This window comes from Miniopterus natalensis, chromosome 15, assembly GCF_054644295.1.
Source record: "Miniopterus natalensis isolate mMinNat1 chromosome 15, mMinNat1.hap1, whole genome shotgun sequence".
NCBI lineage: Eukaryota > Metazoa > Chordata > Mammalia > Chiroptera > Miniopteridae > Miniopterus > Miniopterus natalensis.
Window position 1 is genome coordinate 27,159,566 of NC_142095.1, and position 25,617 is coordinate 27,185,182.

At 43.1% G+C, this 25,617-nt stretch overlaps 1 protein-coding gene and 1 pseudogene across 1 annotated transcript in view; one reads left to right on the forward strand and one right to left on the reverse strand.

Annotated features, from left to right (window-relative positions):
• The first annotated feature begins 4,828 nt into the window (after positions 1–4,828).
• The window catches only part of MRPS22 (mitochondrial ribosomal protein S22), a 132,526-nt gene continuing 111,737 nt past the window's right edge, over positions 4,829–25,617 (forward strand). The window contains exon 1 of the mRNA XM_087824961.1: positions 4,829–4,875. Coding sequence (XP_087681087.1) covers positions 4,842–4,875 — 34 coding nt within the window. The 5' untranslated portion in view covers positions 4,829–4,841. The remainder of the gene's footprint in view (positions 4,876–25,617) is intronic.
• Positions 22,493–23,341, reverse strand: LOC107532611 (CBY1-interacting BAR domain-containing protein 1-like; annotated as a pseudogene).

Consider the following 25,617-nt stretch of genomic DNA (forward strand, 5'->3'; position numbering starts at 1 on the left):
GTGTAAGTGAGAAGTCCAGGGTAGCTCTGCCTTCATGCATGGGTGGACCCAGGGGCTCCCACGTGTGATAAGGTCTCAGTCTCGGTGTCTCTGCTTCCCCCAAATTGTTTATCTTTTTAAAAAACCTAACAGAGAAGAGACCATATTCTCTCTGTCACTCTAGCAGTCTTGGGAGTAGGTCTAAAACTGACCCTACTTTGGTCACCTTCCATCTCTGAACCAAACACTGTGGTCAGAGATGGAATATGCTGATTGCTAGGCTCAGTTCCTGTGCCCTCTGTTGCCTGGGGGGATATGGAGAGGCCTGTTCCCTCCAAACTAGTCTGAGGGAGCGAGAGGGCTATTAGAAAAATGGAGAATGGATGTTGGTCAGTTCCCAACCACTGCTAAGTTAGTGGTGTTCCATCTCTGCTCTGGGAGCCTAGACCTCTGAGGAGGAACTTTAGGGATATCTATAAATAGTGAAGTATTTTCCAAAAGTCATAAGGGATTTAAATGATTGGAAGAACCTGTTTATCACTTTTTGCTGGTTTCATATTGGGATTTCACTTTGATAAAAGTTTTTGATTTTGCTGACCAAAAAAAAGCCCAAAACCATAGGACTAGATGATGTCTAAGGTTTCTGTTTAGAACATTCTAGTGGGTTATATACCAAAGTGAATACTTTTCTTCAATGAGGGGCATATTTAAATAGTGGATCTTCAACCCTTCTTTGCCCAGTGTCTTGATTTTGTCTTTTCCCTTCTTTCCCCAAATGATTCTGCTACCTTTATTACCATCTCCATCAAGGTAGAGCCAAGCCTACCCTCCCTCTTCCCCAAGGACCTGCCTGCTTCATGCTTTGCAAATATTCTTGCAGATGCAACAGGTAAACACTTTTAGTGCAAGCACAAACCAGGCACTGGTTCTTGCCTTATCAGTCTAGCTACTGAGTTATTTGGAGACGGAGGTGCTTCATAAATGGCATTTTCTGGTCTGCATAACATGGGACCAAAGGAAAGGAGCTCTCGGGTAGGCCACTCCTAACATTTAGAGGCCTAGGGCAAGAGTACAAATGAAGGGCCTCATACCATATGTCTGTATAAGTTATAAATCTAGCTAACAAAGTTAAGTAAAATATGTTTTTCTCCTCTACCTTGACAAATGCCCCTTTGTAATGATCTAGAAGGCTAGATTTAAATTTAGAATTCTCAGACGCCTAGGAATTCTGCACTGGAACGCAGCAGCCTAGGGCGAGCCAGCCCCCAAACCATGGCCCACTCCTGTTCTTTTCCCACCCTGGCTTGGCCTTGCTCTAGGAGGGGTTTGCATAGTCATGTGGACACTCCAGTCACTGTCTAGGCTTAGTGACCAAGCAGTCACCTTTGGTCATCTCACAGGTCAAGAAGTACACACACCAGCGGCTCATCTTGCCATTGGAGGACAGACCAAGGAAGAAGTTCACTCAGGCCCTGCAAAGAGGCACAGGGAATTCCTGAGTTCTGGGGACCTGAAGTGTGCTCTAAAGGGGGGGCATGTGTAGGTGGTCATATCCTGTGGATCTGTGAACTTCTTATTCTGGGATCAGAGGTATAGCCAGAGAAAGGCAGAGCAATGGCATCTAAAGTAAGGGGCATAGGAGTTCAGGGCAGGAGACCTGCTTGCCTTGGTCTAAGAGCAGTCTGTTCAGGTGGGTGGACAGACTTGGGGTGACAGAGCCTAGCCCCGCAGAAAGCAGAGCCTCTGAGATGGAGACCCAGGAACTGTGATGGCTGTCAGTTTGTGGAGCTTAACCTCTGAATTGGTCGTCAGTGTTACTTACCAGTTACTTCCAGGGCTTGGATTGTGTATTTAAAATTGTCCACTGTAGCTGGGTCTCAGGGATCTGCTAACAGTAGCAGAGCAGCAGGGTGGTAGCTTGGTGGCTTCAGCCTAAGTGCCAAGGTCAAATAGAGATCACATACTAAAGCAAATGATGAAATAGTTCAGGATATGTACATTTTTTTCAAAGGGAGTCTGGAGAACTGGTTTCATGACTCTAAAAACCCTTCCACCTGAAGGGAGTTGGAGAAGAAAGAGAGGTTTTGGTGAGGATTTTGTAGAAAGTTGCTGCAGTGGTTGAGCCCTGAGTGGGGTGGTGGGGGATGTCTGCCCTCACCTTGGGCCAGTGGGAAGGGCTTCAAGGCTCAGAGAACCCACAAGAATCATGTGAGTTGTGGCAGTGAGGGGCAGGGGTTTTGTCTGGCAAGTGTCAGGTCAGGATTTGTGAGTGCTTCCCATGGGTCAGATTGGGCTGTGTGCATGGGACCCTGTCTGGAGCCATTTGCACTGCTGCCCGAGTGGTCTGCCTGGAAGAGGTCCCTGAAACCAGCCTCACCACATGTAGAATCCAGACCTCCCCTCTTAGACATAATCCCCTCAACTAGTGTGGGGGCAGAGTCTGCTAGTTGCTACTGGTATCTACTCTACCCTTATTTCCCAGCAATAAGATTTGTAGCAGGGCACATGACTGTATAACTGGAAACTATATTTCTTAGCTTCCCTTGCAGCTAAGCAGTGATGTTGTCACTGTGTTTGTTCTCTCTCACCAGTGGACTGTGAGCAGAAAAGTGTGTGAGGGGTTGCTGGTTATTGTTTAAAAACCAGCTCTTCAGGGAAAATAAAGCCCTAATTGTTATGTTTTCCAATGTCTGTGGTGTAAATACTCCCAACAGCTGATTTTAAGCCACAATTATGATTTATGAACACATATGCATGACCATCTCTTGGAACCAGTGGGATCCAGCTCTGGCACATCATTGGAGCAACTTCTGGCTCATGCCCTTGAAGGATATAGGCGTGCCTCCCTTCTCCCTTCTTCCTCCTTGCTGGCTGGAATGCAGACATGGTAGACAGCTATCTTGTGTTAAGCAGATGAGGGCAACACTCTAGGGATTGGGAGACTATCAAGAGAAAAATAATTTGGGCCCCTGTGACTTTTGGAGCAGAGAGGCCATTCTGGTTCAGATGTTTCCATGAGAGCAAAATAAACATCTATCTTGCTTAAGTCATTTTGATTTTAGGGTCTCCACCCCACACAACTAAAATTATGAAATTTAATTCACCCAGGAGTCCATAAAGACAGAAAAAGAGGTTGTCTTTAAGCAACATCTGCTTCCTTTTCTTTGTGCTAATAGAATTCAGTTGCCATCTCTTTTCTCACTTTCTGCCTTGCCCCTGTCTAGGTCTGTGCTTTTCCTCAGGGCAGCTCCACAGACACTGCCCAACATCACCCAGCAATCCTGTGAAGTTGGATGACCATGGACCATTGCCACTTGGCAGATGAGCAAACTAAAGCCCAGATTACTCATCTTGCTCTTGCAATCTCTTGTTTAATAGTCTAACTTCCTCAACTGACTCTGGGCTCTGGGAAAGCAAGAATCATGCCTGTGTGTTTGCTATTGTCATGAACAAAATAATTCCTCATTATGAGGTGGGGGAGGGGGATTTGCAGAGCTCAAGTTGGAATTGTGGTTTTCAACCTGGAACACTTTCAGTTGTTTGAATTTTTGGCAGTGCATTAGAGGTGTTAAGAGGTTCAAAAAATCTAAATAAGCCAGCAGTAACCACATAAGTCACAATGGTGGTGTCCTTGCATGACTGTGAGGCCCCCAGAGCAGACTGCCCTTGATTTCTTTCGTGCCATGGGTGTGCTTTATGGAGCCTCTTGGTTACAGGCACACTTACTGTGGTGATCAGTGGATGCTCTGTCTCTCTTTGATGCCAGCATGACAGTAACCTCCTCATCATTTACAGACTTTTCTACCTGTGGTCATACAACCTACTTAATTCTGAACTGAACCAGAATCCTGTCTTTTGAGGATGGATCTATTCCTTAAGCAGGTTTTAGGTGAGACCAGTGGTTTTCAATGGGGGCTGATTTCGCCCCCTAGAGGACATTTGACACTGTAGAGACATTTTTGGTTGTCACACCTGGGGAACAGATGCTATTGGCATATAGTGAATAGATGCCGGAGGTGCTGCTAAACATTTTACAATGTATACAACCACAACAGCCCCTACAACAAAGAATAATTCATCTCCAAAGGTCAGTATGCAGGGGCTGAGAGAACCTGGGCTAGAATTTTTATCCTTTGGGGATCGGAGCCTCAGCAGAATTTACAACTAGCAGGGGAAGCAGCATGCCCTTTTGTGGTCTGAACCAGCCCTTCCAGGGCTCAGTCACACATAGGCCTCCTTGCTGGGGCAATCCTAGGGACAGTCACTCTTAATGGGCAGTGGCTGACAGCTTCTGCCCTGACTTACCTGTAGATGGCAGAAGTAACATTGGCACAACATTGCCTCCATTTGAAAGCTGTATCAAGAAGTAAAAAATAAAACAGACAAACAAAAAAATCCCCCAAACTACCTGCCCTTTGGACCAATAATTTCTTTCCTAGGAATAAAGCCAAAGTAAATAATTGGAGAAACACAGAAAAGTGCTGAGGGATATTCATTGCATTGCTATTTATAGTAGCAGTAAATCAGTAGGGAATTTTAACATTACACTGTGATACATTCATATGATAGAATGTTTTCCATTTAGGGTTGCATTCAGCTGCAAGGAACTGAAAATGTAACCACTGTGGTTTTAACAGACGAGTTTATTTGTCATCCAATATCAAGTTTTCAGAAGTAGGCAGTTCTAAGCTAGTGTAGTAGCCCAAGGATATTATTAATATTAAGAACCCAAATTTCACCTAGCTTCCTGCTTTTATCCTTAGGTCATAGGATGGTTGCTGCTCCTCCAGATGGGACTTCAGCTTTACTAGAAGACTCACACAGTGAGTTCTGCTTTCATCTATTGGCTGGAACTGTGTCACATGGCCACCCCTATCTGCAAAGGACTCTGGGAAGGTAAGACTTTTTGGCTTTCCAGCTTTTTAAATAAGCAAGTTAAGGGAGTAGGGGGGTGGTCATCAGACCAAATGGCTGTTGAGTAGCTAATGTGCCGTGTCTGCCACAACAAAGCTGACTTAGAAATTTTTAGGTATTAATTTTTAGATGAAAAAATGCAGGCCGTAAATGAATACAAAACTGTAGCTACAATATTATTCCAGTTTCTAAAACAAATTATATCTGTACTCTCCCCAGTTTTATTGAGATATAATTAACATATAACATTGTATTAGTTTAAGGTGTACAACATAATGATGATTGCCATAAGGAGTTTAGTTGATATCCATCATTTCACATAATTACAGTATTTCCTTCTTGTGATGAGAACTTTTAAGATCTACTACTTTAGGAACTTTCAAATAAAAAAAAAAACAGTATTGTTAACTACAGTTACTATGCTGTACATTATATCCTGAGGACTTATTTATTTTATAACTGGAAGTTGGTACCTTTTTTGACCTCTTTCACCCATTTCATCCACCCCACTCACTTCTGGCAACTACCAATCCATTCTCTGTTTCTATGAGTTCATTTTTTTTAGAATCCACATATAAGCGAGATCATACAGTGTTTGTCTTTCTCTGTCTGACTTATTTCACTTAGCATAACACCCTCAAGGTCCATCCATGTTGTTGTAAATGGCAGGATTTTCTTCTTTCTTTGTGTATATAAATTACATTTTCTTTATCCATTTATCTGTCAGTGGACATTTCAATTGTTCCATGTCTCTACTATTGTAAATAATGCCACATGGACATGGGGTACAGATATCGTTTTGAGATAGTGATTTGGTTTCCTTTGGGTATATATCCAGAGGTAGAATTGTTGGATTATATGGTAGTTCTATTTTTAATTTTTTGAGTTTATGTTTTATCATAGAACAAATCTGGGAAAATATACAGGAAAATATTAAGGATGATTATGGGGATTTATATATATTTAAATTACCTTTTAAAACAAAAGGAGTTATTTTTTAAATTTTGGCAAATCTTTATCTACCAAAAAACCTGAGGCTAGACATCCTCCCAGACTCATACATTGCTGGGCTTTGAGGTGGTGGCCATGGGCATCAGCATTCCCAGGAAATGGGCTAGTCTGGGGGATTCCAGAAGACTTCCCACAGCCTCTGTCCTGGGCTGCTCCCAGGAGTCCTCTCTTAGAACTCCACTCCTATATCCTGTCCACAGACTGGTGTGCCCCTGCAGAAAGGTCTCACAGTAATCTGTGATTAGTCTACCAGAGGGAGTGGGAATCCTGTGTCTCTTTGAGAGGTAGCGGCCTTTGACCTTAGGGAGAGGGACTGAGTCCAGGAGAAATCTCTAAGGCAGAAGTGGAGAAATTTGAAGATTGGGAATGAGGAAAGCAGACAGTAAGGGGTCACTCTTCTGGCCTTGGCTGGGGCTGCCTTAAGTTGAACGAATGGAGGGAGCAACAGGCAGGAGAGGTGGGGTGGGCAGTACTGTTAGGGTTGAAGAAATGGCTTTGCACGTCACCTCTCCAAGCCCTAGTAGAAAGGGGAAAATAGTAATAATAATAATAATACAAAGAGGCCACTCTTATTGAGTACATTCTATGTTTCATGAAGTTCTCTACCACTCTCTAATGCTCATAACTGCCCGAGGAGGGTGCTCTTTTTATTCCCATGTCACATAGAAGCTGCATGAGGCAACAGAGAAGTGGCCTGTGTGCTCTGGAATTGTGCAGCCTGGGTTCAAATTCCCCACCCATTAGCAGTATGACTTGGAAAGTTGCTGAAGTGCTCTATGCCTCAGTTTCCCCTCTATAACATGGAGATAATAACAGGATCTCCATCATAGGATTATTGTGAGGATTAAGTGAATTAGTACATGTAAAGAGCCCTGCACAACGTCTGGATAGTAGTAAACTCTCAATAGAATGTCAAGCTTATTAATACAAAGTTTTGTAGAGATCAAAAGAAATAAAGTACATTGCTCAGCCAGGCATGGCTCACGGTTGAGCATCGACTTGGGATCCAGGCAATCAGGGTTCGATTCCCAGTCAGGGCACATGCCCCGGTTGCGGGCTCGAGCGCCTGTCAGGGCGTGCAGGAGATAGGCGATCATGACTCTCTCATCACTGATGTTTCTATCTCTCTCTCTCCCTCTCCTTTCCTCTCTGAAATCAATAAAGATATATATATAAAGAAATAAAGTACATAAAAAAGGAACATAGAATGTATCAAATAGATGTGTCTTCGATATGGATAATACCTGCTTTATTCACTCCTGCATTTGACACATGAGCAAACAAGCCTGAGAGTGAAAAGGAAATTTCCAAAGGTCACACAGTGAGAGGGGGGCAAATTTAGGACCTGAATGTAGGTTTCCTAGCTTCTAGCAAAAACTTGGGACACACACAACAAACCTTCCTAGACAACTTAAAGAAGGTACAAGGGGAAACTTGGCAAAGCATCTGGGGGCAGAGGTCCCATACCACCCCCTGGGTGGGAAATGGGCCTCAGGAAAGGTTGAGGAGGCACTTGCTACCACATGGATCTTTCCTTTCATGAGGCCTCCCCCCAGTTCCCCCTTAGCCTCAGGTGGTCCTTCCCTGGGGATAGACCAGGTGTCCCTGAGCCATTCCAGACCTGGTCTCTCCTGGAACGAAAGGAATGCTTCTTGCTGCACTTGGGTCCCTGAGCAGTTGCTGACTTTTGTTCACATCCTGTTCTCTTGGGCTTAGGGGTGTCATTTCAGATGACAGTCCTAGAGCCCCACCACCTGGCCTTTCTCAATGGCCTGTCTAGGAAGCCAGATGGAAAGTGAAATTCAGCAGCTATAAGCATCAAAGGCAACAAACTGATGGTGAGCGAGAAGCTCTGAGGAAGCCTGGGTTTGCCCCCAGCCACTCTCCCCACCCAGGGCTGGCAGCCACAGGACCAACATCCTCTTGTGGGCCACATGGCCACTTGTTGTGTGGTTTCAGGTCTGCCAAACACAGTCTTCACCTGTTCTAGGTTTACTAAGCAGTCCCTGAGATTGGTTAGGCCAGGCCCAAGATGCTTTTGAGTTGATGAATGGAAATAAATGTGGCATGAAACTGTTTTTAGCATTTGAGAAGCTGATCATAAAGCCAATATTTAACACAAATGAAGAGTACCAGGTTTCTAAGGCAGTTTGGTATTTGGCTGAAATTTTTCCAACTCTGTAATGTACCAGGGCTAGTCTATCCTAGTAACCAGTGCTGATTATTGTTGATGACGTCATTGGATTCCCAGGATACCGGGGGTGGGGGCGATCATAAGAGGCGCCCTTCATGGTGACAAGGTGATGACCCCAAGATTGAGTGACCCCTCAGATTCTAGTATTAAAATTGGTCCTGACCTCCAGCTGCTCAACCTGAGGCATATGCATGAGCATGACAGGGTTCTAGAAGCCAAGAGGTTAACGTGACTTGTCTGCTTATAGAATCATGTATACCTGGGGATATCTGATTGAAATTTAATTAACTGGTAGGCCATTACAAATGTGACTTTTCTATTAAAACTTAACCCAAGTTCTACCTTGGAATGCTTAAAGACCTTGCCATTCTTTATATATATCGGCCCTTCATTTTTCCCTAATCCCTTCAACATTATCCTAAAGAAAAGATCTAATTCACACTGGTTTTAACTCAAAAGAAGGAATTTCACACAATGGAATTTCATGCTTCTATCCCCCCCTCTCTGTAGACTAAGGTGGGTTTAGTTACCTCTAGCTGGGGAGGAAGTAGGATGCAACTGTCTCCCCATGGTGGTCCCTGGGTCTAGGGCAGGCCCTGGGGGGGGGGACTTCTAGATGTTTGCTGAACCCTGGGGCTCTGAGGCTCACCCCCTCCTTTTCCTTCCTTTTGGGTGGTGAGAAAGAGACCCAGTTCCCTGATGGGGCTTTGAGGCCTCATTAGTGTTCCCTGAAGGGACACTCTATAAGGAGCCCCTATAAGGAAACCCTCAGCTCAGGCTGTACTCAGTCATCAACAAAAAGTCAAGAGATATTTGTCTGGGTTCATTCCTAGAGCTGCATCAACCCTGTGGGTACTTCCTGATATAGCTACTGAGTGTCCATGTGTCCCCCACAGAGGACAGGTAGAGCCTCTATTGGAAAGGCAGAGGGAGTCAGGGAAAAGATGCTAGACTTGCTACAGAGAGCTCAGGCAGGACCGGTAGGGGGCCATTCATTCCCTGTCTAGGCCTTAGGCTCTTCTCAGAAACAAGATGGCAGGGAGGGCAGGCGAGGAGGACTTGGGGGTAGGGGGCTGTGAAAGTCCTCCCCAGCTCTGCTGTGCTGTACGTTCACAATCTGGGCTCTTTTCTAAGAGTTTGGATTTTGAAGTTACTTCTTGTAGACGGAAAGTGTGGGGCCTTCTCAGGGGCAGAGGGGCACTATGGTTTAAAACACAGGCTCTGAGGTCAACTGAAGTGGTTCACATCCCACATGGCCACTTGCTACAAGTGTGACATTGACTAGGCTATTTAATACTCCATGCCTCAGTTTCCCCATATGGGGATAAAATAGTGTCCTACCTCACTATAAGGATTGTTTAAAATAATTATCTGGAATATAACATGGTAAGAGTCCCATAAATGTTGGCCCCACTAGCTTGACCCCTCTGAGCTACATAGAGAGGGCCAGACTGTAGCACTCAGAGTTCCCATTGCCCTCCCTGTGGCTACAGCCTTCTGGAGCCATGCAGTGAGGTGGCCCCAAGTAGGTGCTAACGGTAACCCAGTGAGGATGGGCATCATGATTCCTGTTTTCTAGATGAGGTCCTTAGAGTCCATTGTGAACCAAGCAGCATGCTAGGTATGGACAGAGATGTATAGAGTATGCTCTATGCAGTATGCCTGGGCAGTCCAGACAGACCACGCTGTGGACAATGAAGATAGCGCATGGCAGCAGTGGCACAGGGATGCCCTAGTCAGATAGGCCAAGACAGGCTCCTTCCTCCTGCCAGTTTCTCCTCCTTCAGATTGGCTTTCCTTCGCCAACACTGGTTTCTGGACAGACAGGCAGAGATCGCTTGTTTCCGGTCATGGTTGGGTTTGGATATAATGCCTGGGATGATGACAGCCATTATTCGAGGCAACTTGGGGACAGGGCGATGTGGAGAATGGATGTCCTCAATGTGCTTTCCCACATCCCCACGTTTGCTCAGACCTTTCCTGCCACCTGGAATGCCATATCCCAGTCTCAGTTTGTTTAGGGCCTAGCCATGGTTCAAGGCTCACTCCCTGATCTCCTAGCAGAGGGACCTCTGGGCTCCCAGATCATCTTCCCCCAAACCCAAACCATGGACATTCTCAGAATGTCTGCTTCCAGTTCTGATATCTTCCTGCATGCACTCAGGGCAGGGGCTATCTAGTGCACTTCCACCTTTCCCATGGTACTGTATTTTACTTGGCAACCCCACAGGGAAGGAGAGTGAGAGTCGCTGTCCCAGAGTAGGAGGGTTTGGACTTTCACTGATGCTGTTTGCCAACCTGAGAGAGTGTACTCTAGAGATGCTATCAGGCCACCATATTCCTACAGGGTAATGGCTACAGCCTGGATACTTGAGAATATGTCTTATTCCACTCCTAAGCCACTTCCCTGTCCCAGTCTCTGCCCACAGGCCCAGGACAGGGGCACTGAGGTGCGTCTCAGCCTCCTCTGCATCCTAGCCGTAGCTGATGGAAGCTGACAGGCTGCCTAAAAACACGCAGCAGCCTGACGCCCCACTAATCTCCACATCATCTGTGGATGAACGTTTCCAACAGAGGTGGAGGAGGCGATAAAAAGAGCAGTGTTCCTGCACGCAGCACTGCTAGTGAAGCGTGTTTGCATGTGATTCACATCAGCACATTTTTAATATCCATAAACCCATGCCGGCGAGGATGGGAGCAGCCTTGTGCCAAAGCTTTGCAAATGTGCTGGACTTAGGGGAGAGCGGCAGTGAGCGGGCAGGCAGGCTGTCTTGCTGGCTGCATTCCTCCGGCATGCTGTGTGCCAAATGCGATGTCCATGCTCCACGCCCCTGTGGGGTTTCCTGAAGGCTCTGGCCTAGCTCCTCCAAGCTCCCACAGCTTGGCAAAAGCTTATCCAAATAGCCACACTTGGAGTTTGCTCCCAGGGCAAAGTTGGTCCTGATCCAGGTTTGGCCTAACAGCTTCCCACTGGTGGGTATGACAGTCAAAGGACCCTGCTGCCCAATGATGGTAAGTATCCAAGGTGCTGGCCCACAGGATGTCCAGGCATGGTGAGGGGGCCAGGAATGATCCAGGAGGCATCACTTAGTTTGTCAGTCTTCCCAAAATGTACCCAGAAATGCTCGAGGAGCAGAAGTTGCTACCAAAACCAGGAATACTTGGTCTCTGGTCTCAAGGGACACTCACAGCAGTTGGAAAAACAAAGGACCAAACAAATCAAGAGGACAGTTATAGGACAATGTGTGGTGTGAGAAGAGAATGGCATGGTCCCTGAATTCAACGAGTGGGTTGCCACCCCACTGAGGTGATCAAAGAAGCTTTGTGGAGAGATGGACATTTGAAGGATGAGCCACTTTTCAGTGTTGAGGTGGAGGGGTGTGGCTCAGTTGCTGAGGATGGGCAGCAACCAGTTGAGACCCAAGGCTCTGAGGGTGGAAATATAGAATGCATCCAGCAAGACTGTCAGCTCCCAGACAACTGCTTGTCTGGTTTGGTTCAGTTTGGACACCAGACTCTTCCCTATGACATCCAGGCAGGAGCCACCTGGACCAGGCATCATACTTAACAGCATCTGGAGGGAGAGGCTCTTTAGGTTGAGATTTTACAAAGGCCACAAATGGTGTAGTTGGGAGTTACTGAACATACCACAGTGTGCTGTGGGTTAACTCCCAGTGGCTCAAAATGAGTTTATGTCAAGACCCAGACCTTCCTCACTAGGAAATAGTGGCCTTGAACTAGCAAGGCCTAGAAAAGAGCTCTGGTCTGGTCCGGGCAAGAGGTCTTATCCTCCAACTTTTGCTGACCTTCTTTGATCTGTCCTGTGACAATTTGTGCTCAGATTGTAGCATCTGGAGGTGTTAGGATGTTTATTAGTTTCTGTAGATAGTTCTCCAGCCCTGCTAATGAAGTTGTTTGAAGTTCCCTCAAGTATGGTGTGATCCCAGGGACGAAAGTGTTCAGGTTCCTGGGTCTGGGCTGGGAGGTCACCTATGTGGTGGGCTTTCCTGGACCTCCAGATCACTCAGCAGTACTCCCCCTCTCACCCCACTCTTGCCCCCCCCCCCCCAAGATGCTCATCTTCTGTAGCCTACTTTGGATGGGAGAGACGTGAGGAAGTAGGTGGACAGGGCCTGAGGAGTTCATTCTGAATGCTGAGGTGGCACCAGGAGATCCTGGGGACCTGCAGGGAAGAAAGGGAGAGGAAGGGGGCCATTTCTTGATTCTTTCCCAGGCACAGTTCAGCCACTTACCTCTGGGGAGGCTGGTGATGGGGAAATCTGGACTCCTAGAGAACCCAGCAGCATTTTTCCTGTAGAGTGGGGAGACCCAAGAAACACAACTCTGGATTTAATGCCTGGGTAACAGAAACATTGGCACCAAATGGTTAAATAAAAACAGTCACCAAGATAACAATATTTGAAAAATTTGGAGTGGAAAAATGACACCTCTTTTCAATCTCTGGTAGGCAAAGTTCTCTTAGTAACAGACTTTCTATGACTCTCTACCAACCCATCATGTAGTGTTTCCATTTCCATATAGACATTCCAAAGGGGTGACGATAATCCCCAGAACCTGTCATTTTAAGCCCCCACTCCAAAGAATTCATCATGATGTGAATTGTGGTACTACTTGTGCTCAGTAGATGTATGAAAAGTTATTTGATAAAATTCAGCATCAATTTATGATAAAAATCCCAATCAAACTAGGAATAGAAAGGGATTTCCTCAATCTGATAAAGGGTATCTGCAGAAAAACCTATATAGCTAACATAAAAACCCCTGTAACATTATACTTATTGTTGAAATACTGGGCACTTTCCTTCTGAGGTTGGAAGCCAGACAAGGGTGTCCACTATCGTCACTTCTTTCACTCTTGTACTCAGGGGCCTAGACAGTGCAAGAAGACATGAAGATTTGAAAGCAAAAAGTATACAGTTCTCTACTTGCAGGTGAATGATTGCATATTGGAAAATCCAAAAGAATCTACAAACAACATAATTAATAACTACATTTAGTAAGACCCCTGGATATAAAGGCAATGTACAAAAATCTTTTGCATTTCTTTTTTTTCTTCCTTTTTTTGCAGTAAAGAAAGTAATGGTTTCTTCAAGGAAATGGTGCCAAGCTTGGTTATTTGTATTTTTATGACTAGTAACCAGAAATTGGAAAGTGAAATTTAAAAAGTGATACTATTTATAGTTGCATCAAAAATTAAAAATATAAAAAAAAATCCAATTAACAATGAATAAAACCTCTGCACTGAAAGCTATAAAACAGTGTTGAGAAAACTCAAAGAAAATCTAAATAAATGGAGAGATGTTTCTTGTTTATGGATTAGGAAATTCAATATTGTGAAGACGTCAATTCTTTCCAAATTGATCTATATTCAGTCCCACCTCAATCAACTTTTCAACAGAATGTTTTGGGGGTGAATATTTACAAATTGATTTTGAACTTTATATAACAAAGCAAAAGACCAAGCAATCTTGAAGAAAAAGAACAAAGTTAGAAGTTTTTCACATCCAGGTTTTAAGACTTACTATACACTGCAGTAATCAGGACAGTGTAGTATTGGCAAAAGGACAGACAAACTAATAGAACAGACTAGAAAGACCCAATATGTAGTTTCTTGATTTACAACAAAGGTGCCACTGCAACGTGGTGGGAGAAAAGATTGTGTTTGCCAAAAATAATAGTAAAGCAGTTGGATATCAGTAAAAACAAACAAAAAACCACAACCCAACAGTATAAGTCTTCTAATCCATGAATGTAGATGTCTTTTCATTTGTTTGTGGTTTTAAAAAAGTTTCTTTCATTAATATTTTTTTGGAACAAAACAAGTTTTCAGTATACAAGTTTTTCATCTCCTAGCTAAGTTTATTCCTCAGTAATTTTTTGTGTGCTATTGTAAATGAGATTGTTTCTTAAATTTTCTTTTCAGATAGCTTGTTTTTAGTATACAGAAATGTGAGTGTATGTTGATTTTATATCCTGCAACTTTACTGAATTCGTATATTCTAATAGTATTTTTGTGGAGTCTTTAGGGTTCTCTGTGTATAAGACCATGTCATATGCAAACAGGGACAATTTTGCTTCTTCCTTTCCTATTTGGATGCCTTTTATTTTCTTGATTAATGTCTCGGGCTATGGCTTCCAGTACTACGTTGAAAAGAAGTGGTGAGAGTGGCCCTACTTGCCTTTTTCCTGATCTTAGAGGAAAAGCTTTACGTTTTTCACTATTGGTTATGATGTTAGTTGTGGGCTTTTCAGATATAGCCTTTATTATGTTGAGGTATTTAAAAATATATTATAAAGCTACAGTAATCAAGACAGCATGGTACTGGCATAAAAACAGAAATATAGATCAGTGGAACAGAATACAGAGCCCAGAAATAAATCCATACATTTATGGTCAACTGATCTTTGACAAGAATGCCAAGAATACACAGTAGGGAAGAGATAGTTTCTTCAACAAATGGTGTTGGGAAACTGTATATCCACATGAAGAAGAATGAAATTGACCCCTATCTTACACATACACAAAAATCAATCAAAATGGATTAAAGACTTAATAAGACCTGAAACTAAAACTTCTAGAAGAAAACAGGAAAAATCTTTATGACATTCGCCTTGGATATGACCCTAAATGCAAAGGCAACAAAAACAAAATAAACAAGTGGGATTATATAAAAACTGAAAAGCTTCTGCACGGCAAAGGAAACAGTTAACAGAGTGAAAAGGCAACCTACAGAATGAGAGAAAATATTTGCAAATTATATATTTGATACGGGGTTAATCTCCAAAGTATATAAGGAATTCTTACAACTCAATAGCAACAGAACTAATAACCTGATTTAAAAATGGGTTCAGGACTTGACATTTCTCCAAAGAAGACACACGAATGGCCAACAAGTATACAAACAGGTGCTTGCTCAACGTTACTAATCATTAGGGAAATACAAATCAAAACCACAATGAGATATCTCACATTTGTCAGGAGGGAAACTGTCAAAAAACAAAAGACAAAAGCATTGGCAAACATGTGGAGAAACTGGAACCCTTGCAGACTGTTGGTGGAAATGCAAAATGATGCAGCCACTATGGAAAACAGTATGGAGGTTCCTCAACATTAAAAAAATAAAAGCAGTAATTCCACTTCTGGGTATTTATTCAAAAGAATTGAAATCAGAATCTCAAGGAGATATTAGCACTCCCACGTTCACTGCAGCACTATTCACAATAGCCCAGATGTGGAAACAATCTAAATGTCCATCCATAGGTAAATGGATAGAGAAAACGTGATATGTACATATAATGGAATACTGATCAGCCTTAAGAGAGAAGAAAATTCTGCAATGTGCGATAACATGGATGAACTTTGAGGACATTATGCTAAGTGAAATAAGCCAATACAGAAAGACAAATACTGCATGATTCCACTTATCTCAGGTATCTAAAATCGTCAAATGCATAGAGTCAAAGAGTGGAATGGTGGTTTCCAGGGGCTGGGGAAGAGTGGAAATGAGGAGCTACTAATCATTGGGCATAAAGTTTTAGTTAAGCAAGATGAATGAATTCTAGAGGATTGCTGTACAACGTTGTACCTGCAGTCAATAATACTTTAGTATACACTTAGAATGTTGTTAGGAAGGTAGATCTGACGTTAATTGTTCTAACCAAAATAAAAAATCACACAACTTTTGTTTTTATGGGAAGCCCAGGGGAAAACAGCATTAGGTGGCCCCTGTTCCCCTCATCTGAGGTCTTGGGAGTTGGGAATGTGGAGACCCTGGGCTGATGACATCTCCTTGGGAGTGTCCGGTTGGATGGGAGAAAGGATGATGGCTCCCTGCCACCCCCCTCAACATCCTCCCACCTACAAATGGAAAAATAAGAACCAGAGGCCCCAGGCACTCCCGGGAGGTCTGGTCCTGACAGCTTCCTCCCGGAACAATGAGCTGACACTGGATAGTCTGCAATCACCCGCCAGTTACTCTTCCTGTCCGGGCTCAATCAGCCTGTCAGGGCCCGGGAAATGAGGTGGAGTCTGTGGATGTGCAGGTTCCGGTTGGACAACCTCAGAGCCCCCAAATGCATTCCAGCTCCCCAGGTTCTGAACCAATTGCTTTGCCTGCCTGTTTTTAGAGGGATGTTAAAAAAAGAAAAAAGAAAAAAAAAAGGTGGCCAACTGAGTTCATTGGTTTCAATTTCCTTTGCCTAAAAATGACATGTGTTGTGTTTATGCTGGTGGTCTCCAGCACTGGGGTGGCTGCGGTCACATGCTTGCTGGGAGAGAAAGGGCAACTACTGGAAAATGTTTGCCTTGCACTGCAGCTTAGTCTTCTCTTCCCAAAGCTGATTTAAGCTTTTACATCATACTTGCAAGTCTCTGTCTACTCCTTGCTGGCTGCTGGAGACAGCAGTGAAGGGACACAGTCCTTACCCTCTAAGAGTTCATAGCTGAGTGGAGATGAACATGCCTATATCACAAGCAATAGTAGGGGTGTGGGATAACACAGTGGATGGGGGGAAGGCACCTGCCTCTCTGGCTAGTGGGACAGAGCTCTGGCTGGGGCATAGGACCCCTGGGTTGTAGACCTACATCTGCTATTTTTTGTATATCACTGAGCAAAATGAAACCCATCTCTTATGTTCTGATGGCCTCAGTTTTCACCTATGTAAAGTGAAAGAAGGCTGTCCTGGTAATCCCATAGAACCATTACGAGGGGCAGACATCAGCTGTGAAGGAGCCTGAGGCAAGGGGGTGAATGTGGCTTAGGTGCTGGGGTTTATGTTCTATTTGCTGCTGCCAGTGACCAAAGGGCTATGACTTGAGTGTTGTACTTGCAGAAACCATACCTTGAGTATACAAAGTCCTCCCAAGACCACTCTCAACACTAATACAGCCCCATTGCACCTCAACATGAAGGTGTGGTTGGGCAATGCTGGCGGTGGCCCGGCTGGCTAGATGGAGCCCTCCTGGGGGCAACTGAGTACAAGTCCACGTGGTGCCCACCACGTAGGCGGAAGCTGTGAGTGGGGATGGGAAGGGGCTTTGCAGTTGCACAGGATGAGTCCTATGCTATAACTCTCCTACTTCGTAGCAGAGCCTGTGTTTATTTCCTTTTTCCTCTCCCTGCATGTTGGATGCATATTGGAGTGTCCTTGCCTGGATGTAGCAGTTTCAGAGGAAGCTGGAGTTGGAGGGTCACAGGGTGAACAATGCTCCTGAGGTGACAGGATGAGGGCCGAGGCATCTGGAAAAGGGCAACTCTCGGGTTACAGTGGTCAGGAGGCAGGGGCCAGCTGTCCCTTCTCAGGACACTGTTCTGCAGCGACGGGAACCCATGCACTTGCCGTTCTGCACTTTTCTCTCTTCACCTGGCCTCTCTTTTTTCCTTTCCCTTCCCTTTATATCACTCCTTTCCCCTGTCTCTCTCTCTCTCTCCTCTCAATCCCAACTCTGCACAGGTATTCTATCTTCTCCAGGTACACTCAGCCCAGGGGCAGGAGCACAAACATCTGTACCCATCTTCCTTCATTACTATTGTACAGTCTTTACATCCTTGATCATAAATATAATAACTGCTTTAAAATCTTTGTCTGCTAATTCCAACATCTGGGTGTCCATGAATTGTCCTTTCTCTTACAAATTGGTCATGCTTTTCTGTTCGTCATATATGTTGACTAATTTTTTAAATTGTATCCTGGACATTGTGAGTGTAATATTGTGGAGGCACTGAACCTTTGTTCTGTTCTTATGAAGAGTGTTGATTTTTTGGTTTTAGCTGGTAATGAACTTGGTTGGACTCAAACTGCAAACTGTTTCTGAGGCAGCAACACAATTCTCACTGAGTTCTTTTATCCCCAGCTGGTCAGCTTTGAGCATGCTCCGTGAAGGCATGGGCCAGCACTCACCAGAGGTTTGACAGAGTTTATGCAGAGAATTTAGGGTTTGTTGTCTTCGGCTCTCTCCTTTCCAGAATTCCCCTTTCACTTCCCAGCAGCTAAGGTTTCCCCAAGCTTTCTCCTCTGGTTCTTTAAGCCAGAAAAACTAAGGGTTTTTATAAGAGCTTTAGCTACCCCACATAGTGCTCTCTGCTCAGTGTCTGCTTAAGCTGACTTTGAACTGTGTTCAAGCTAAAAGCCATAAAAATGGGAAAGAGCCTGTTCCCCATCCCTTATTCCAAATATCAACTCCCATTCACAATCTGCCTGCTTTTGTTCACTCTCCAGTGCCTTTAGATAGTTGTATTTATGATTTTGTCTCGGAGTTAATAATTATTATCACTTGGTCCAATAGGAGTGTACTTGGCCATATAAAAAATAGGACTTTTGTTTTTCTATTCCATCATTTTTAGCATGTGGCCTGCTTTTTCAAAATTGCCTCATGGTTGTGAGATGACTACTGTGGCTCAAGCCATCATGTTAACATTCCAGGCTGGAAGGATTAAAGAGGAAGGGCAATATGTACTTTCCACGTGCATCAATCACTTTTTAAGGGGTTTTCCAATAACTCTCTTCTAACAACTTCCACCTACATACTATTGATCAGAATTTAATTGTAAGGTTAGGAAAGAGATGTGATTATTAAGCTGGGCACATTGCTATTCCCAACAGAGTTAGAGCTAAATTAGTAAAAAAGGAGAGAGAATGGCTTTCAGGAGCTAGAAGCTATCCCATTTTATCAGGATATTATGAAGATTAAATACATTAATATATGTTAACTGCTTAGTACCACTCCTGGAACATAGGAAGCACTCCTTTAATATTGGCTTTAATATTACCATATGTTTCACAATAAACATAAGCCCAGGTCGCGATGAAAACCCCAAAGAGAGCCACCTAGCTCAACTAGGATTGGAGGGGTGACAGGGAAGGCTTCTTGGAGGCAATAACACCTGAGCCAAGTCTGGAAGACAGAAAAATGTTAATCAGGTAAGAGAGGAAAGGAGTTCTAGGAGGAGGAACAGCAGTGAGTGAAGGCCTGGCAGTGAGAAACAACCTGTCGTGTGTAGGATGTACTAATATTCTACATAAAGCACAAAATGGCGAATGAAGAGTCATGAGAGGTAGTCAGGGCTCAGACCTGGAAAGGAGCTGATTCATCTCCAGTGTTCAAAAAAGCACCCAGCACATAGCGGGAGACAATTTTAATACGTGGTCAGATAGGAGTCATATTGGAGCATGCACATACAAGGGCACATGCACACAGACAGACACACACACACACACACACACACACACACACACACTCACACTCTAAGATTTATGTAACCCTTAGGCTTCTCATGGGAGAGAGGTCTGGTAGGAAGTGAGCCCGGTGGCTCAAGCACTGCAGACATTCCCCTCTCTGGGAGTTCAAGGCAGAGGTGCAGAGCTGTGGGCTGGGTGGTCACTGTGGCCCCTGAAAGATCTGGACTCCCCCTCCCCCATAAATCTTCCCAAAGATAGGGGCTTTCAAAAACACACTTGACAAGTTTGGTCAAACAGGAAGACAAGAGCTGATAGTGTGGGAAGGAGGCAAGGGCGGGGGCTTGCTGCCTGGGCCTTTTCCAGGCTTCTCTTCCCACCGTCAGTCTGGATCTGGTTCCAAATACCCAGATCCCCTTGGTTGTGGGCTTGGGGGGAGTGTAAGCACCTTTGCAGCAGCTGTGCTTGGGTCTGGTCCATGGGTTTCCCCTCTGCTTCTGCCCTTTGTTTGTGGACAAAGCATCTCCATAGCATCAGCCAGGGACTTTCTTCCTCTCTCTTATTCTCTTTCTGCTAGAAGCTCCTCCTGGCTTATAATCTCTATTTCTCCTGATCCCTCTCTGTGTTCTTGGCCCGGTTCAGTTCATTTGAGTTCACATTTATTGTGCATCTATGAGGTGCCAGGGCCCTGTCCTGGGCTTGGAAGAGCTCTGCCTGGGAGGTGGTGGTGGTGGAGGGGGCGTGTGTGTAGGGTGAGTGTTTGCTATTGGATAATAGATCATAGTACATCTACCTTGTCTTCCTTTTACTGCAGGGAAATATTCTATGTAGTGGCTAAACTGCACTTTTTTTTTTATTAGTGGGTGTTTAGGTTGTTTCTGGGGCTTGGTATTCATACAATGCTGCAGTAGTGTGCCCATATGTGCCCACTTTGCACACACCTGCACATAGCGAATGACTCTAAGGGCCCCACAATGAGAGGGTCATACTAGGGGAGCCCATGGCAAGTGGCTCTTTGGAGCAACTGCACCAATTTACACTCATGAGGGCTGTGACTACCACAACCCGTTTCCTGTATTCTCATCAGTAATTGACCTTATCATGTATTTAAAACATTGTCTTTATTTGTAGAATTATGTCCTTATTTGCTTGTCTCCTTGAGGAGACTCTGAGCTTTTCAAGGTCAGGGACTGTTCATGTCTTACTTAACTTTAAGGTTTTAAAAATAATTCCATTTCTTCCTCTATTGAGTTGGAAAGTTTAGCTTTCATTTTAGTGGTGACTCTTTAAAACGTTAGCAGGTACCTTTAATGTTTAAAGGTAATCACCCTCTTCCCATCTTCCATGTCTTACTATTATTGTACACTAAGTCAGTTTCAAATCGTTTTTATCCCAATCTGAGCCATTATTACCATTTAATAGAACTGATGCTTGTTTAGCTTTGCGTACATATTTACTCTTTTCTTTGTTCTCAATTCCATCTTGTACAAGATCTTTCGGAAACCATTTCTCTTATTTTGGTCCTTTAGTGAAGGTGTGTGGTGGTAAACACAGTTCTTTGTCTGAAAGGCTATTGCTCTCCTATTTCTTTCCTTAGTTTTAGTGAGGTATAACTCACTAAATTAAAACTGTATTTATGTAAGATGTACAACCTGAAGATTTGATATATGTATACATTGTGAGATATTCACCACAATCAAACTAATTAACATAGCCATCACCTCAGTAGTTACTATTTGTGTGTGATATGTGTGCATGGTGATAACTCTTAGCAAATTTCAAGGATACTTTACAGTATTGCTAACTATAGTCACATTGTTGTACATTAAATCTTCAGAACTTATCTTGCATAACTGGAACTTTGTACCCCTTGACCAACATTTCCCTATTTCTCCCTTCTTCTCAGCCCTGATACCACAATTCTACTCTCTATTTTTATGAGTTTGATTATTTTAGATTCCACATATAAGTGAGGTCATGCAGCTTTTCTCTCTCTGCATATGGCTTATTTCAGTTAGTGTAATGTCCTCTAGGTTTATCTATGTTGTTGCAAATGGCGGGGTTTCCTTTCCTTTTAAGGCCGAATATTTCATTGTGTGTATATATCCCACATCTTTTTTATCCATTCATCCATTGACAGTATTGTCCTCTTATTCTTTTCTTTTCCTAGAAAGTCTTTATTTTTCTGTTATAAATAATTGTGTTTTGTAGTTTTCCCAAATAATTTTATAAGTTTCATAATTTTTATATGCCTGAGTGGGATCCATGAAATAATAATGTACAATTCTGCATTCAAAGAAACAAAAGCATCAGACATAATGAAAGGCTCTGATTAAGTTGTTTTACATTTTCAGGAGTGAGAGTGACTGTACACTCTCCTTATTTATTAGATAGTAATTTGGTAAAATTTTCATAGACTTTTTAATGATTTATGGTTTTCCATGGTGTTTTCTTAGGCAACATTCCACCAAATTATAGCTTTTCAAAAGTTGTAGCACCATGTACAGTTTTAGCATGACAGCAGTTTTGTTTTAAAATTAGAATCAGGCCAACTGTGGCTTTCTTTTGAAAGCTAAAATTTATGTTTAAGTATAGCTGTAAAACACTTGTATCCTGAGTTTTCATTACCTTTAATCAAAGAGTGATTACACTCTTGTTGAAGAGTAAAATTATGTATTAAATGATGAAACTTCAGGTTGTAATAAAAGTGAAAAAAAATGAGGAGGAAAAACCCTTGTCATTTTTATTAAGACTTTACAGGGTAGGATTTGTATTTAATCAAAACAACTATCCAGTACCCTTTTAACTGGTAATGAAAGCATGGTGTCTTAGCCTAAAAGGAGCAAGTGGAATAGTTAAATGTTTTATTTTTTGTCATCTACTTACTATTGCAACCTCGACTAGGTATAGTGCATTAAGTAATATGAAATACTTCTGAAATGCATAATCAATTTTTAAAAATGGAACCTATATAAAAAGGTCACATGCTGCTAGACAGGATGTTGAAAAGACTGGTGTGTAATGTTTTTTAAAGCCTTCATCTTTGTCAGCACAAGTTTCCTTTAATTATTTTCTATTTCCAGTAGTATTTCATTTTGAGGTTTAATGTAGGAAGCCAGCATAAAGTTTTACAATTCAGTAATTCTGGATTCTAAGTTGTCCAAGATAAAAATGGAAATGTGACGTTTACTTAAGAAAGTTAATTTTCTTCTGTTACATCTAAATCTTCATTCTCTTTATCAGCATTTTCCGTTTGTTGATCCTTTCTCGGTCTACAGGTGGACACCTGTCCCCTTCCAGGTGCACACTTAGCTAACAGTGATGTCTGAAGAGGTGACTCTGAATTTGCTCTTACAATATCTAAAGGAGATGAACAATCTGGTGGATATAGAGAATTTCAGAAAACCTCTAAATCTTCTTCTTCACTCTTTTGTATATTTTGGTGGGCGCCGTATAGTAGACCTCTAAAGCTTTGCTGTGAAATAACATTTCAATAGTGACAAATTCTGAAAATATAGTCTGTATGTGTTTTATTTTCTGCTTTTCAAAATTGTCAATACTTTCCTCCAGATGATGAGTTCTTCGGGTAGCATCCATTGTCGCTCTCTGTAATTTCGTTTCTGCCATTGAAATAACATGTCAGTCCGATGGGTTTTGCTGATGTGTTCTTTCTGAGTTAACTGTTTAGCTTCTCGATTCCTTGCTGTTAATGTTGCTCTGAGGCCATCTCGTTTTGTTTTAACAATGGTTCCATAAGCTTTCAATGGTTCAGCTACTTTGGCTTTAAGTATTTCAACCTCTGCCTATTGATAATCCTGAAGTTTGGCAAACTCATCAGCACAGTTTTCCAGGCCTTGCTTTAAATTTGGGGTCTCTGTAGAGGCATGTAGAGGTTCACCAGGAGGTCTGCTTTGTCTCGCAGTCTGGCAGTTCTCTGCACATAAGCAGCAAAGATTTGGCGCAGCTCTTCAAAATGCTTCTCCACGTTTGTGACAGCATCTTACAGTTGTTTAATTTGAGCATCTCGGTTTTCCAAGCTGTGCAACATCTTGCCTTGAGCACTGTCAGGATCCTGAACTGGGGCCCAACGACGGGTTCTGGGGCACCTGGGCATGTGCTGGGGCACCAGCTGCGGCTGTTGCTGGAGCCCAAGAGCTGTCCTCTTATATTTGAGTGAGAGTGAAGCTGAGTTTAGAATTTAGGTAGTTATTTTCCCTCAACATGCTGATGATGTTATTCCACTGCCTCTCGCTGCTATTGTTGTGGTTATTGGTCTGCTTGTTATTTTATAAGCAATCTGTCTTTTCCCTGGGGCATTCTTAAAGGTTTTTCTGCAATCTCACTATGATGTGTGTACATGTGATTTAATTTTTACTTATCTTGCTGGGATTTCTTTTGATTCCCGAATCTGATGATTCATGTCCTTTGTCAATTTTGCAAAATTCTTAGTCATTATTTTTCAAAGATTGCTTGTCTCTAAATCACATCTTCAGGATCTACTATTAGACATAATTTAGACCATCTCATTCTGTCCTCCATGTCTCTTATATTTTTTATTTCTTTATCTCCGTGCTGCACTATAAGTCTTTTCTTTAGATCTGTCTTGCAGTGCACAAATTCTCTATTCAACTGTTTAACCAGTTCCACTGGGTTTTCAATTTCAATGATTTGAGTTTGTTTCAAGAAGTTTTATCTATCTATCTGTCTATCTATCTATCTATCTATCCATCTAATCTGTCTGGTCATTTTTAATAGTTTATTTCTTGCTTGAATTTTACTTCTGTTTTACTTTGTTCAACATTTTATTTATTTATTAAATATGTTTTTATTGATTTTTAGAGAGAGAGAGAGGAGAGACATAGAAACATCAATGAGAGAGAAACATTGGTTGGCTGCCTCTTGCATGGCTCCCACAAGGGATAGAGCCCACAACTGGGGCATGTGCCCTGATCAGGAATTGAACCAGCCACTTCTTGGTGCATGAATCAACACTCAACCACTGTGCCACACCAGCAGGGCTGTTCAACATTTTAAACTTACTTATTTCATATACTGTACCTAGTTATTCCAGTGTCTAAAGTCCTTCTAGGTAGAATTCTACTATTTGTTGTTTCTAAAGATTTCCACTGTGGTTCCTCATGTGTCTTACACCTCTTTGATTGCAAGCGGTTTGACTACCCTAAACCTCAAGGGAACCTAAGGGCCTGGATTGATGGTGTGCTCCTCCAGAGACAATTCTCTTTTCCCTCTGCCAGATATTACAGAGCACTGCTGGCCTGAGACTGCTTTAATTTCTTGACCTGGGGTTTTCTGGACTAAGGAGGCAATGTAAATTTCAAACCCAGATTTGCAGAGTTCAGGGCTATGGTTATAAACTCAGCAGAGTCTTTATTCTTTTATTTTCCTTTTCTCCACTTGGATCTGAGCCTAAGATTAAATCATAGATCCAAAATGGTTATCTTTTCTTCCTTTGATGGTGGGCAGATTTTTTTTTTTCTAGTCCATCTTTTCACTGAGGGTATAGCCCTTTCAAAGTCCCCAACTTCTATGTATGGGACAGGAGTGGCACAGGGGATCCAATCACACATATGCCCGAGGCCTTGTCTCCCTCATTGCCAATAAACCCCTGAGACTCCAGTGTTCTGGTGTCAGCAAATGCTCTGGAGCTACCCTGGGGCAGCACTGGCTCTTCAGGCTGGAGGCCTGTCTCCTCTTCACCTCTGACATTTGGTAAGTCCTTGTTTTACTGCAAGTTCAGCTCTGCATTTAAAAAGGTTGTTTGATGTGTTTCATCCACTACTTTTTTTTAAACCAGAAGTTTCTTTGCTTTAGAATATCAAATCCACAATATTAGTAGGAGTAGAAATCCTTATCAAGATTTTGAAGTATAAGTAGTAGTTCAGTACTGGGTATGCCATAGTCTAGCATTCAACCACTGCTCCTGTAATTGTTTTTTATTGTGGACATGTTGCTCAGTCTGGTTTAGCTCTTTGCAAATTTCCCAGACTCGGTACCTGGTTCTAAGCCAAGCATGGCTCTCTGCTACAGAGCATATACGTAGTTGAGCCCATGCTGATCCCATCCCAGGCTTCTCTGCTTGCATTTCTACCTTTGGCGCTATTACCATCACTATTCCAGGTGCTGCTAAATACGTGGCCCATCAGCACAGGGATGTACCCTTACAGCCTGCCAGACTACCTGCCCTCACTCTACCTCTGTCTTTCTGGAGACAGACCTTAGCCTCGGGACCCTGAGTCCCTGCTGGAATGTCTGCCCTGCCTCCTTCTCACACCTGGGAGCCAGACTAGCAGCTTCAGATGTCAA